Source organism: Mytilus edulis, chromosome 1 (genome assembly GCF_963676685.1).
Source record: "Mytilus edulis chromosome 1, xbMytEdul2.2, whole genome shotgun sequence".
Lineage (NCBI taxonomy): Eukaryota > Metazoa > Mollusca > Bivalvia > Mytilida > Mytilidae > Mytilus > Mytilus edulis.
Genome location: NC_092344.1, coordinates 122,343,417 through 122,358,079, shown reverse-complemented (window position 1 = coordinate 122,358,079; position 14,663 = coordinate 122,343,417). Strand labels below are relative to the sequence as shown.

Genomic DNA, 14,663 nt, shown 5'->3' with positions numbered 1-14,663 from the left:
CTTAAAGGTAACAATTGTATTGCCCCAGTAAACTTCAATTATTGATTTTTATAGTTTCTTTAACAGTTCAACTTTTAGTCAGTTTCATTTATTGTGATAACGCCTTTCAAACTGGTCAATATGCTTCGGGGCAGTTGTAACTCATTTATAGTAATTCTTTGTTTTGAACTGTAAAAAGTCCCAAATAGTAGGATAATACCTTACTAATAACATATTTACATTCATTCTTCACACTTAAGAGACATCAAATCCTGCAATTTTGAAGATCGACAGCACTTTGCTATATTCTTAACTCTGAAGAAACCAGTTTCTAGTGTCATATATGACAGCATCGATAATACTAGTCGATTAATTTGTGAACTAAAACACGATTTTCGTAAACACGCCATAGTGTTGTCGATATAATGGAAATAAAAGCGACTGTCATACAGGTGAGAGGATCAGCTAGCTATAAAACAAGGTTTAATTCACTACTTTCTTGGTTAGGAAAAACCTGTTCCAATTCAGGAATATTGCAGTTTTGTTCTGATCATTTGATGTGTTTTAGCTTTTTATTAAGCCATTTGTTAAAGGACTTTCCGTTTTGACTTTTCCTTAGAGTACGGTAGGATTATTATTTGTTTTTCTTACATTACATTCTAGTGCGATCGTTATCACTAGTTTGGAAAGTCAAAAGTATAAAACATTGAAGAGCACAAAAAAGGTTCATACACAACTGTTAAATAAAAGGTTAATGTTATTGTATTTTCAACTTCGTACTTGCTATTCTTTATAAGACATATTCAAATGAGGAAAGTGTATAATATGGTTTCGCCCTTTATTTTATCGAAACATAATTTAATCGTCAGGCGTACTAAATAAGTAGCCGAGTATCTTTGACGAGTTAGTATGCATTTATATTTATACTGTACTATTTCGTGCTGTAGCATTATATTGGCTTGTGTTTTAATATTGTTTTATTTATATAACTGTGTTCCTACCTGATTTTATCGGTATAGATTGCTGTATAACACATATTATTTCATGGTATCACAGTGAAACTTTTTTTCGGTTTTTGGTTGGTTAAAAAAAGGAAATTTGTTTCTGTGTAGTGATTATTAAAGGTTATCGTTTTTCCTTCATGCATCGGTGGGTTGTACTTACGATTCTAATTGCCACTTTGGTTTCTTTTCTCTTTTATTTGTAAATATTTTCAATAAACCTATAAATGTATGGGCATGAAATACATGTTTTTTTTACAAATGTAACAATAAAAACTATCTTTCATAACTTTCTCTTGCATGTTGTCGTTTTGAAAATTTTATAACAATTTCTTGTCATTATCATAACGCATTATATATTTGACAAACCTTACATCAAGATATAAATATACATGTTAGACAAACCACAACTGCAAACAAGGTTCATGGCTTGGGTCAAACATATGATAATTTGACGGCGTTTAACCCTTTATTGTTTGATTTCAACCGTTTCTCCCATTCAATATCTAGCAGTACAAAACAAAAAGCAACGTTATAATCAATACAACAGTTGAACTATTGATGCGAAATTCAACATTTAGATCCTACAGGTAGAACACTTTTTTCTACAATTAATGGCTGTTTTCTCGGGGTCTGAGTTATGCTATTTATCAATGATGTAGCTGTTGTGTCAGCAAAATAACAAAAATACTGAACTGCAAGGAAAATTCAAAACGGAAAGTCCCTAATCAAACGGCGAAATCAAATGATCAAACACACCAAACGAATGGACAATAATATTTGTTTTTCGTTCATTTTTTTTATACAAATATGGCCGTTAGTTTTCTCGTTTGAATTGTTTTACGGTTTCATATCGGGGCCTTTTATAGCTGACTATGCGGTATGGGCTTTGCTCATTGTTGAAGGCCGTACGGTGACCTATAGTTGTTAATGTCTGTGTCACGATGGGTCTATATCTAAAGCAGGTTGCATCTAGCCACTTCATGTACCATTATATCAAGTTTACGCATCTATCCACCTCCATACGATTTTTATGCCCCACCTACGATAGTAGAGGGGCATTATGTTTTCTGGTCTGTGCGTCCGTTCGTTCGTCTGTCTGTTCGTTCGTCCGTTCGTTCGTCTGTCCGTCTGTCCCGCTTCAGGTTAAAGTTTTTGGTCAAGGTAGTTTTTGATGAAGTTGAAGTCCAATCAACTTGAAACTTAGTACACATGTTCCTTATGATATGATCTTTCTAATTTTAAAGCCAAATTAAACTTTTGACCCCAATTTCACGGTCCACTGAACATAGAAAATGAAAGTGCATGTTTCAGGTTAAAGTTTTTGGTCAAGGTAGTTTTTGATGAAGTTGAAGTCCAATCAACTTGAAACTTAGTACACATGTTCCCTATGATATTATCTTTCTAATTTTAATGCCTAATTATATTTTTTATCCAATTTCACGGTCCATTGAACATGGAAAATGATAGTGGGAGTGGGGCATCCGTGTACTTTGGACACATTCTTGTTTTTATCAAGTTCCCTCTACTTTTAGGAATGTTTGGTCCTCAATGCTCTTCATCTTCGTACTTTATTTGGACTTTTAACATGTTTTGATTCGAGCGTCACTGATAAGTCTTTTGTAGATGAAACGCGCGTCTGGCGTAAATATAAAATTTCAATCCTGGTATCTATGATGAGTTTATTTATTTACATCAAAGAATTGTATCAATTTATTATGATCAACACGACACGGTATAGGTCTAGGTATGAATGTACCAAATGGAGATTGATGGATGCAAATATCTTTGTAAAGAAGACATAGATAAAAAAGTGATTGGTTTCTGTGATTTGTTTGTATATCAGATGGAGTTTCTGTTTTGAAAGCCTCTTTCGTAAGACAAAATAATAAACATGGAATTAAAAGATTTTAAGTCCTCAAAATTCGTCACATCTTTTTACGGGATTGTATTGCAGTTTTGATAACATCCAAATTGACCAGTAAAAGCCTTCGGATCATAATTTTAGTGTGTGTCATTTAGAAGACAACAAATATTTTTTTCTTTTAACATCACTTTCAAATACTGAATTTCTTTTATTACGAAGTGCAAAACAAAAGGCTATCATTTTCTGTTATGACAAACTATTCTCTATGATACAGAAGAGGTCAAATAACAATCATTTAATAAATGATTACACAAAGATAAAACTGTTTTATTTGATAGTAAATGCATCTCTGGTAATACAAAAATGTTTATATCGTTTATTTTTAGCGACTACCTGTGTGAGCCCGAGTTTACTTACACACGTATTAATTCTGTAGTTGTATGTCAGTATTACTAAATGAGAACTAAAATGAACAGAGACCATACTTATGATGTAATTGTTGTCGGTGCTGGAATAGAAGGGTCAGCAACCGCATACCAGTTAGCCAAGAAAGGTAAATCTACATTACTACTAGAACAGGTAAATAAATATCAATAAACGTATATAAATGTGGGATAAACGTTAATGAAAAGTGACACAAAACACAAGTCAATGTATCACAAGCTAACCAAGACGGGAGAAAAAAACTCTATGAATAACTATACATTTGAGTACTACTGCATATTTATTGACTGGCATATTGACCGGGGACTGTCTTAAGACATATACCTAAAAGATTTTTAAAAGGACATGCATATAGCAAGACCACAGGCACTTATTTCTGTCAATGTGGGGTTTACTATCCATACCAGTACAAAAAACACAAGGTAGCTAACGGACATTTTCAATGTGTTCGCTTCAACCAATATTTTTTTTAATTTCCCTTGATGTTTTTACAAATAAAAGTACACCAGTCTGTCGGTAATTGATTTATCTTTACAATGACTGGTGTACTTTTATTTGTGAAAAAATCAAGGGAAATTAAAAAAAATATTGGTTGAAGCGAACACATTGAAAATTTCCGTTAGCTACCTTGTGTTTTTTTTGTACTGGTATGGATAGTAAACCCCACATTGACAGAAACAAGTGCCTGTGAGCAAGACAATATTTTAAAAATGAAAGACATTGTAAAAAAATGTTACAAACAAATTAGATCAAACATATAACATAAGCCCATTCAAAACTTTATATTCTTTTTCTCAAATTAAAAAACATTAGCTGAAAAAATTATTGATTGACAATAATTGAACATATTATGTTTTCTTGCAGTTTCCTATTCCACATAATCGTGGAAGTTCACATGGCCAAACACGAATCACAAGGAAAGCTTATGGTGTGTATAAACACTATGCCGTTATGATGGAGGAAGCTTATAACTCTTGGAATCTCCTGGAAAAAGAAACTAACACTACACTGTATTAGTATGTGTTAATATTATTTATAGGATATGTTTAAATATTTTAGCACATCTTTCATTCTACTGTGTAGCTGTCTAATTGATGTAAACAAACACAATCATGTCACTTACACGTATAAAGAATATGAAAGAATCTAAGGTCTACCTTTTGAAAAAAAAAAAAAATTAACTCATCATAGATCGATACCAGGATTAAAAACAACACGTTCAACATTTCCTGCGCCCAAAGCGATATAAGCATTTATCTTCATCAGGTACTACCAAAGCCGAATATTTGAAAGCAGAGGATGATAAGAACCGAAACAGTTGAAGATGTAAACTTTATTTGATACCTTTTCAATGTAACCTAATTAAATCATAAAAACCAGGATTGAAATTACATGTTTGCGACAGACGCGCGTTTTGTCTACAAAAGACTCGTCTTTAACGCTCGAATCAAATGAGAGGAAATAATAGGTAAGATATAATTTTTACATGACTTTTTATATTTGAAGTGAGACTGGAATGCTATGCGCTGGAAAAAGAGACAATACATTCATAAACGGGACTATAGAATTCTCAAAGACAAATGGAATACCAGTAGAAGTTACAGACGAAAAGGATGTAGGAAAAATATATCCTAAGATGACATTTCCAAAGAATTATGTGTTTGTTTTAGATAAATGTGCTGGGATACTCTTAGCTGATAAGGGACTACGAGCTTTCCAGGTAGGTCAATGAAATTAAGATTAACAACAAGAATCAAGAAACTACAATATAAAAAAAAAATACATCTTGATAATTTTCATTCATTATTCATATTAAACTGTATTTACCTGTCAATACAGTTTATCAGAATAAATTAGTTTTTTTATTGCATTTATCGTTCGAAAGTATGACTTAATTAGAATATAAAAATAATCGAAAAGATCATAGGACAGTTTTAAATCGTACACATTGTTTATTTTTCATTCAGGATATATTCAGAAAAAATGGCGGAATATTGAAGGACAACGAGGGAGTAACTAATATTACTCCTGGGTCAGCCATAACTGTACAGACGTCTAAAGGCCAGTATAAATGTAAAAGTATTATCCTAACTGTCGGACCATGGGCAAAACAACTCTTACCAACGTTAGGGATACACATGCCATTGAAGGTTTGTATAAAAAAGAAGATGTGGTATGATCGCCAAAGCGACAACTCGCCACCAGAGACCAAAATGACACAGAATTTAACAACTATACGTCACCGTGCGGCCTCGTTTTTAGAGAAAAAATTTAAGACAATATTTCGTAGGAAACATATTTATAGAGTTATTATCTGCTCGGACAACAGGTTCTAGGTTGCTCAAAGTCTAGACATGTACTATACCATATCTTAAAGTATAGGAGATACCAAAGACTTGCAATGTTCACAATCATACACTTAAATGGAGTTATTTTCTTTCAGAACGGTAGGCTATTCTATTGAAGAGGCAACGCGGACGGTATAAAGTGTCAATGAAATGTGGTCCAAGGCATACAATAATGACCTGTAAAATGTCATTAATGAAAACAAACCTTTATTTATTTGATAGTTATTGTAAAAAGTAAATTAACAAAACTACCGAACTCTGCGGAAATTTGAAACTGAAAGTCTTAGGCAAAATGGGAAAATCAAAAGCTGAAACACATCAGACGAATTGATAACAACTGTCATATTCCTGACTTGGTACAGGCAAAAGTAGTTTTGATAATGTATCGTTAAAATGGAGAGACATTATGCGAGATAGATTTGATAATGCAAAATTTTTCATTACAACACAACTTTTTTAACATTCGTATGTGGGATATGTTAAAACTAGATTTTACAATCGTTTCATTCAACCTGTATTGAAGATCCTTTAACTTAACCATTATGTCCTCTCTGCCTGTCAATTCTTGATAATTTACATTTGTATAAATGTTACTCTAATATATGACCAAATGATCTCAATTTCTAAAGAGGAACATCGTCGTTCTTTAAAATGATGGGAGGTTAAAATATTTTATCCTGATTCTTAATTTATGACAAAAAATTTAAAATATGCATATCGGGTTGTTGTCGCTTTGACACATTTCCCATTTCCTTTCTCAATTTTATTATATATTACATAAATTTATAAACTAATTGCATTATTATCGAAAAATATTATCCATCGATGTAATGACGGGTAATAAAAAACGACATGAAAACATCGACCTAGAACTTAACAGTGTGGAAAAAAAAATTAAGATCAACATTACTGATTTCTATAAGATCAGTTTTCCTTACAAGGATATATGTATATATAAATATACTTTTCAATGGTTCTTACCTAAATGTGGAAGTTATTTGTTTTAGAATTTGATAGTGGTTGAACCTTAAATAATTAGTATCGGTACTGCTTCACGAATTACTTTTATTTTTTTAATACACAACTCTGTTCTTCTAAATCGAAAAAATTATTACCATTAGGGTTCTAAATGTAAGCAAGAGTTACTTAACCTGACACGTTACCTGATCGTAAATCGATTTCTATCTTTATAACGGTAAATCCTTATTTTGTTCTGTACAATATTTGTAGGACCAAAAATTATATGATCTTACATGCACATATAGATTAAACAAAATCAACATTGGTCAAAGTGTTTCGTTATTCATTTTAAGAAAATAAAAAAATCTTCTTATAATTTCCAAAATGAAATTTGTTGTTTTCCATAATCTTTATCAATTGATTTTCAGCCAATAAGAATAAGCGTATGCTACTGGAAAGAGAAAAATCCTGGAGAATATGGATTTGGCAAATTCCCAACTTTTTATGAGAGTGAAGCTGTAGATGGAAAATACAGTGTATACGGTTTTCCTAGTATGGAATATCCTGGCTATGTCAAGGTAATTATCAAAGGGAAAAATATGAAATGATTGTAGTAAAGTTAAATGTTTAATTGTCATCTGAAAGCCTCAGGTGTTTCATAAAATTTAGATCGGCAATTTTGATAAGGTAAGAAATATAAAAAGCGAATGTCGCCAGACAAAATAATACATACACAACAAAGGTTAAAGCAACACAATCTCAAACAGAACACAAGAATGGTATATCAATCAGAACACAAGAAGTAAACTTTAAGTAAAAGCAGCTGTCTTTAACTTGAATATTACGAACACTAGACTACACAGCGCATAGTAATTCTATTTGTATATTTTTTTTATGAAAAAAATATATACTATAAACATAGTTTTTTATTTTTGTTTTGTTTCAGATGTGTCTAGGATGGGGTCCTGATGTCGACCCAGACGACAGAGATTTTGATAATGAAGAATGGGTAATTTCCAGAATCAAGAAATATGTTACTGACCATTTTCCAAATCTCCATTCAGAACCAAGCATAGTCGAACCATGCATATACACGGTAATATTTTAATAAGCACTTTGTACTCCTCAGAGCCAAAGAACTGTCGAATTATCTCTTTTCTATTTTATTTATTTCTGTTTTCAATTAACAATTAAATGCTATAATAACTCATTATCAATGTTATAAAAAACGTATATCTAGAGTGTTCAATATTCATTTGGAATAATATAAAGCATCAAGTAGAACGCACATGGCATGAGACTGATTATGAAATATTCGACTCAAATATTGTATTATAGTTTTTATTTCAGATGGTACCTGATGAAGATTTTGTATTAGACAAACATCCAAAGTGGTCAAATGTAATCATTGGAGCAGGATTTTCTGGTATGTTGACAATTAGCGATAATAAGAGCGAAATCATTAAGGTTAAGCGTCACCTCCTAAAAAGTATAATCCGCCGTGTGTATTCACACTATGTCAAAATGCTACAATCGTGAATAGGACATAATCGATAAAACTGCATATTAGACGACTTTACCTGCATTCAAAGATATAAGATCGCAAAACATGTCTAAACAGAGGCTATCGGTCAACCAATTCGAGATGGTGATCACAAAACTTGTGTCATGTCGACTTTTGTCGTTCTTCCTTCTAACTCTGTTGTCACAAATTATATGTAAAGGTAAAATAACAAAAGTAACGATCTCTAAGAAAAATTTAGAACAGGAAGTTCTTTATAAGTTGTAATTTGTTTTTGCTAAAACACATCTAATGATAGAAAACAGCTGTCATATTCATAACTTGGTACTGACATTTCCCTGTTAATGAAGTCCGTATTGTATGAAGAAACATGAGTGTAACGTATGAAATAAGATATAAGTTCTAATTTTTTGTTTAAAGAGGATGGAGTCCATCAATGAAATGTGGATTACTGAGTGACATAATGTCATCAATATATCTGAAATTGGATATATCGATGTAGCCGAAAGATAGAAATTCCAGTGTTCTGCCCGGCATTGCTTTTGTATGTGTTTGTTTGTTCAAACATTATAAAAAATGAGGATGAAGGTTGATTTATCCCATCTTAACCTACCATTGAAATTTTGCGTCAATGATCTTGTATATTGATGGTCATATTATCAAATTGTTTTTTTGATCTTCAGTTATCAACTGCTTTGCATGATGCTTTTTAGTAATTATTTTATTTAATTTATTGATTTTTAAGAATGAGACCTATCTTGGGAAAGAGCTATACCATAGGGACATTCAAAACACACAACCCGAGAATAAAATGATAACACTATTGCAAAAAACGACGAAGAACATATAGACAAAAAAGATTGAGTAACACGAAACCAAAATATAGTGCTTAACTAAGTACTCCGGACGAGTGAGCAGTTCCTGCATCATATGGTCAACCGTCGTGTTTCGCTTTAAAATACAAATCGGCTGAAAATAAGCATTCGGTGATCAGTTACAATGGCCGAAAAGAGGGAGAGACGTGGTTAGGACAGTAGAAACATATAAGTCGTCATCTGTGAAGCAGCTTTTCGGGAGGAGTCATATTGGAATATGTTTTTGTTTAAGGATAGAGTATTTAGAACGACCATGGGTTTCAGATTCTTTGTTCTACATTGTTAATGATTAACACATCAAACAAATGGACAACAACTTTCATATTCCCGAATTGGTAAAGACATTTTCTTATGTCAAAAATGGTGGCTAAAACCTGGTTTTAACCAATTCAATCAATCCACCATTCTCTACATTTGAGAATGCCTCCACAAGCCAGGAATTTGACAAATGTTGTCCATTCGTTTGATGTGTTTTATCATTTAATTTTGCCATTTGATTAGAGACTTTCCGTTTTGAATTTTCCTCGGTAATAAGTATTTTTGTGATTTCACTTTTTATACGCCCGTCAAAATTTTGACGGGACGTATTATGGTATACAAATGTCCGGTGTCCGTCCGTCTGTCCGTCTGTCTCTCCGTCTGTCCGTATGTCCGGCGTAAACATGTCGCACCGTAACTTGAGAACGACTTATCCAAATTTCATGAAACTTAATAGAGTTGTTTCTTATGATGGTCAAATGATCTGTATACTTTTTGGTGAAAATAAGATTTAAACTTTTTGAGTTACGGCACTTTGTAACTAAAACAGGGGTGTGTTTTTTTTCACATGTCGCACCGTATCTCAAAAACGTTTCTTGATTATTGCTTAAAACTTTACACACTTTTTAGTTATATTAATCTTAATATCTGTATACTTTTTGGTGATGATTCAAAATTTTATTTTTGAGTTTTTGAGTATTTTGTAAAAAAGGGGGAGGTTTTTTTTACATGTCGCGCCGTATCTCAAAAACGATTTATGATTATTGCTTAAAACTTTACACACTTCTTTGTTATATTAATCTAAAGATCTGTATACTTTTAGGTGATGACTCAAAATTTTATTTTTGAGTTATTGAGTATTTTGTAAAAAAGGGGAGGGTTTTTTTTACATGTCGCGCCGTATTTCAAAAACAATTTATGATTATTGCTTGAAACTGTACACACTTCTTTGTTATACTAATTTAAAGATCTGTATACTTTTTGGTGATGATTCAAAATTTCATTTTTGAGTTTTTGAGTATTTTGTAAAAAAGGGGGAGGTTTTTTTTACATGTCGTGCCGTATCTCAAAAACGATTTATGATTATTGCTTAAAACTTTACACACTTCTTTGTTATATTAATCTAAAGATCTGTATACTTGTTGGTGATGACTCATTTTATTTTTGAGTTATTGAGTATTTTGTAAAAAAGGGGAGGTTTTTTTTTACATGTCGCGCCGTATCTCAAAAGCAATTTATGATTATTGCTTGAAACTGTACACACTTCTTTGTTATACTAATTTAAAGATCTGTATACTTTTTGGTTTGATTCAAAATTTTATTTTAGTGATATTTGTAAAACAAAAAAACAGGGGGGGGGGGGGGTTTCACATGTCCCGCCGTGTCTCAAAAACAATAAATGGTTATTGCTTAAAACTTCCTCAGAAACCTATTTATGATTATTGCAGAAAACTTCCACACCAGACGTCGGGCGTATCATGCGCTCATGGCGCAGCTGTTTATTATAGCTAGCTAAACCTCTCACTTGTTACAGTCGTAGTAAATTCTATTATTTATATACTACAATTTTACATTTCAGGACATGGCTTTAAACTTGCGCCAGTTGTCGGTAAACTTTTAGCAGAATTAGCCCTCGGAGAGACCCTATCGTACGATATAAGTCCATGTAGATTAAATCGTTTTATCTTTCAATCTAAAATGTAACTTAGAGTTAAAAAATAAAATACATTTGATTTATAATGATATTGAGATATAACACTCACTATCTATTTACTTGAAACTTAGAATGTAATTGCATTATATAGTGTATTTGTTCTCACTTTATTTAAATCATTCTCTGCTCGTATTTCGTATTTTGTATTATGTATTATATTTTATTTCAAGAAGACCTTTATATTTATATATATTATATATCTCTTGCAAAAATTTTAATATTGGTGCATGTAAAATTATATGTATGTATCTTATAAGCTGTTTTGCTTTCGGAATAAAGTATTATTATTGAGAAATACTTGTTCGAGACAATATCAAGTTAATGGGCCTATTAACAGTTCTAAGACAGTTGCAATAGGCAAAAGGTGATTCCATTTTATGTCTGTGTGAGACAATTATTTTTTTCAGTGAAATATACTTTTCAGTTAGCAAATTTTAAAAGATTTCGCAACATATCGACACAATGCAGGATGCAAAAGTCCTGAAATTCAATTACATTGCACGCACAAATAAACAAGTATTTTGAAATAATAATAATTTCCAATCACCTAATTTTTTTTCTACATTTGCAATGCAGCACCCTTAGCTGTAATTATAAATAACTGAATAGGTCATTCAGTTATTTATTTAGTTATTACATTTATACATAATAGTCGAATGACTAATTAAAGTACAAGAATGGTCTCAAATTGACTAATTTTATTATTGATTTAACAAACTGTCAAACTGGAATTTTCTGATTTAAACAGATTATGACTTAAAAGGACAAGTATAGTTATTATACTGAAAATAAAGACACTTCGTGAAAACATCCCAGTTATTGTGGTCTAAATATAGCTATATATTTACTGATGAATAAATAATCTTGTATCGATTTAAAAGTAAAAGTAAATAAGTTACACTCATTAGAAAGAAAACTAATTTAATCCTCCCTTCAACTCAGCTTCGTACTTTTGTCTGCCTTTTTAAAATGTTTTGTTTCGATCAAACTTGATGAGTCGTTTGAAGACGTGTCTGAGAAAAACATTTTAAAAATATAGTATCTATTAGCATCCTTAGCATGTTATGTTTTATTTACTGATATGATATAAAAATCTGTGGTATAAGTACCAATTAAATCCACCATTTTCTACTTTTGAAAATACCTGTACCAAGTCAGGGATATGACAGTTCTTGTCCATTCGTTTTTGATGCGTTTTGTTATTTGATTTTGCCATGTGATTATGGACTTTCCGAATTGATTTTTCCTCTAAGTTCAGTATTTTTGTGATCTTACTTTTTATACATACATCTATCTACCAGATATGAAATGACCACCATTTTCTACATTTGAAAATGTCTGTACCAAGTCAGGGATATGACAGTTCTTGTCCATTCGTTTTTGATGCGGTTTTTTATTTGATTTTGCCATGTGAGTATGGACTCTCCGAATTGATTTTTCCTCTAAGTTCAGTATTTTTGTGATCTTACTTTTTATACATACATCTATCTACCAGATATGAAATGACCATATGTTAAACCAATACCGTTAAGTTAGCAAATAAAAAGCTTCGACATTTCAAATAATCAAACGATAAAACCAACGACCTGATATAGGATACAACAATGAATTAAAAATCAAATAAATATACTTTGTTGTTCTACACTTTTCTATGGATATTGTAAATAGAAAATAGAAATGGTTGTTAAAGGAAGATCTTGTATATTTTGCCAACTGAACTAAACCTTCTTATACACCATAAACATTCTATATTGTTTGAAATCTAAACATCATTTGATTTATTTTGAATTGATTTTCCATTGACGATCATACAAACCTTCTCCTTTCGTAATGTAAAAATAGGATAACAACTTTTCATTTCTATTCTTATTTGTTGATTCCTTCCTTGAAACAGACGGATCTGATGTTTATAGATTTGTCTTATTTTGAACTGTTATATCGCTGTATAAGGTGACGGGAGGGTTATTCGTACACATTCTAAGAAAGCTACATTATGCATGTGACTATCCTAAGTAAGAAGCCTGTTATTCAGTGGTTGTCGTTGTTTGCTGTCAACCAAATCACCTTTCGATGATTTTTTTCTCGTTTAAATTGTTTTTCATTTAGTTATGTGAGTCCATTTATAGCTTATTATACCGCATATCTTTTGCTCATTAGTGAAGGTTCTACAGTAAATTATAGTTTTATTGGTTCGCTTTTATGTGGACTCTGTGGGGATAGTTGTCTCATTTGCAACCACATCAAATATACTTTTTTATATATACATACAATGTACATTTTATATGGCGGGAAAGGCATTTTTGTTTCATCGCGCAACCTTCCCATAACCTAGGACGATGATAAAATAACATAAGGAAAGATCAAACTATAAACTATATGACTACGAGTATTTCTAAATACACATCAAACCAACCAGTCATGTTCCCAAGACTACAATATCAATCAGTATAACTCTAGCAGATGTAATGCAAAGGCACCTAATTATGCAGTCCGAGAAATGAATGATCTTCCTAATAAATCATCTAAATCGACAGGATGTTGTACAAATAAGTGTTGAATTACTGAATTGCATTGAATATATTTTGTTTATTACTTTTTATTCCCAATTAGTTGAACAAATCTTTCATATTTTTTTTAGCCTTTTGTCACACACAGAATTTCCTACTATTTTTTTACACAACTATTTCCCAAAAACTTTTATTGTTATTATTTTCTATATTCTGTAGAATACTTCCGGATTTCTTGGGGGGTTTAAACAAAAAACATAATTTGTAAAGTATTTACTTACATTTAATGTATATTTAATATACGGAACAAGACATTGAATAGACTTATTGCAGTGTCCGCCCTTTTTTAAGACATATTTCATTGAATAAAATGCCCTATCGAAATATAGTTTGCAAATGTACATGATGTACATATAGACCTCTTATTGTTATGGTGTTATCCGTTATTTGATTTTTGTTATTTTTTTATATTTCTCCCTGTGTTTCTTTTTCCTATCTTATTAGAAACTACGTTAACTTTTGATCTAGACATTATTTAAAATATGTGAACTGATTTCTGTTAGATTTGCTTGTGACACCATCTCGGATATCAACAGTATTTCAGCCAGTGTGAAATTGGTTTGAAAAGAATGAATTATTGGTTCTACATTTCAAATGAAATGAAACGAAAGATATCGTCTGCAACCTCAGCTGGGCCCTAAATAAAAATGTGTACAAGTTCAGTGAAAATCAACGTCATACTAAACTCCAAAACGTATCAATGAACTTAAATTAAAGAAAAAAACCAAGACTAATATAGGCCAGAGGCCCTTGTTTTAGGACAAGCACAAACATTTGGTGGGATTTAATATGTTTTGTGAGATCTAAACCATCCCCTTAAACCTCTAGCCAATACAAAAAAAAAACCCATAGCAATACGTACAGTAAAACTCAGTTTAAATGAAGTCTGAGTCAGAAAAAGAAAACTAAGCAAAATGCAGAAAATACATAAATTAACAAAGGGCTACTCAAATTTATTGACATGCCAGCTCCAGACCTTAATTAAACTGATGGAAAAAATATGCTTTCGTCATGATAAGTACAAACTATCCCGTTAGGGCTTTAGTATCATACCATCATCCAAAATTTGAGATGAAAATAACCCGTATCATGCCAACTATTTGTTTAAGAATGAATGTTTGTTGATCC

The 14,663-nt window shown here is 31.5% G+C and overlaps 1 protein-coding gene across 2 annotated transcripts; it reads left to right on the top strand.

Annotated features, from left to right (window-relative positions):
- Positions 1–3,232: 3,232 nt before the first annotated feature.
- On the top strand, positions 3,233–11,263 carry LOC139504915 (peroxisomal sarcosine oxidase-like). 2 transcript variants are annotated; one of them, XM_071294805.1, is made up of 8 exons: positions 3,233–3,400; positions 4,156–4,307; positions 4,798–5,011; positions 5,259–5,441; positions 7,028–7,177; positions 7,546–7,695; positions 7,950–8,025; positions 10,834–11,263. In XM_071294805.1, the coding sequence occupies exons 2-8, from the start codon at positions 4,243–4,245 to the stop codon at positions 10,956–10,958; spliced, it is 963 nt and encodes a 320-aa protein (XP_071150906.1). In that variant the 5' UTR covers positions 3,233–3,400; positions 4,156–4,242; the 3' UTR covers positions 10,959–11,263. The 2 variants fall into 2 exon arrangements, with proteins under 2 accessions (XP_071150906.1, XP_071150900.1); XM_071294799.1 differs by having other exon boundaries at positions 3,233–3,426.
- The last annotated feature ends 3,400 nt before the right edge of the window (positions 11,264–14,663 follow it).

Coding starts and splice junctions, on each gene's coding strand:
- LOC139504915 (XM_071294799.1), top strand. CDS start 3,304: ATGAGAACTAAAATGAACAGAGACCATACTTATGATGTAATTGTTGTC. Junction 5,012..5,258: donor AGGGACTACGAGCTTTCCAG/GTAGGTCAATGA, acceptor TTTTTCATTCAG/GATATATTCAGAAAAAATGG. Junction 5,442..7,027: donor GGATACACATGCCATTGAAG/GTTTGTATAAAA, acceptor ATTGATTTTCAG/CCAATAAGAATAAGCGTATG.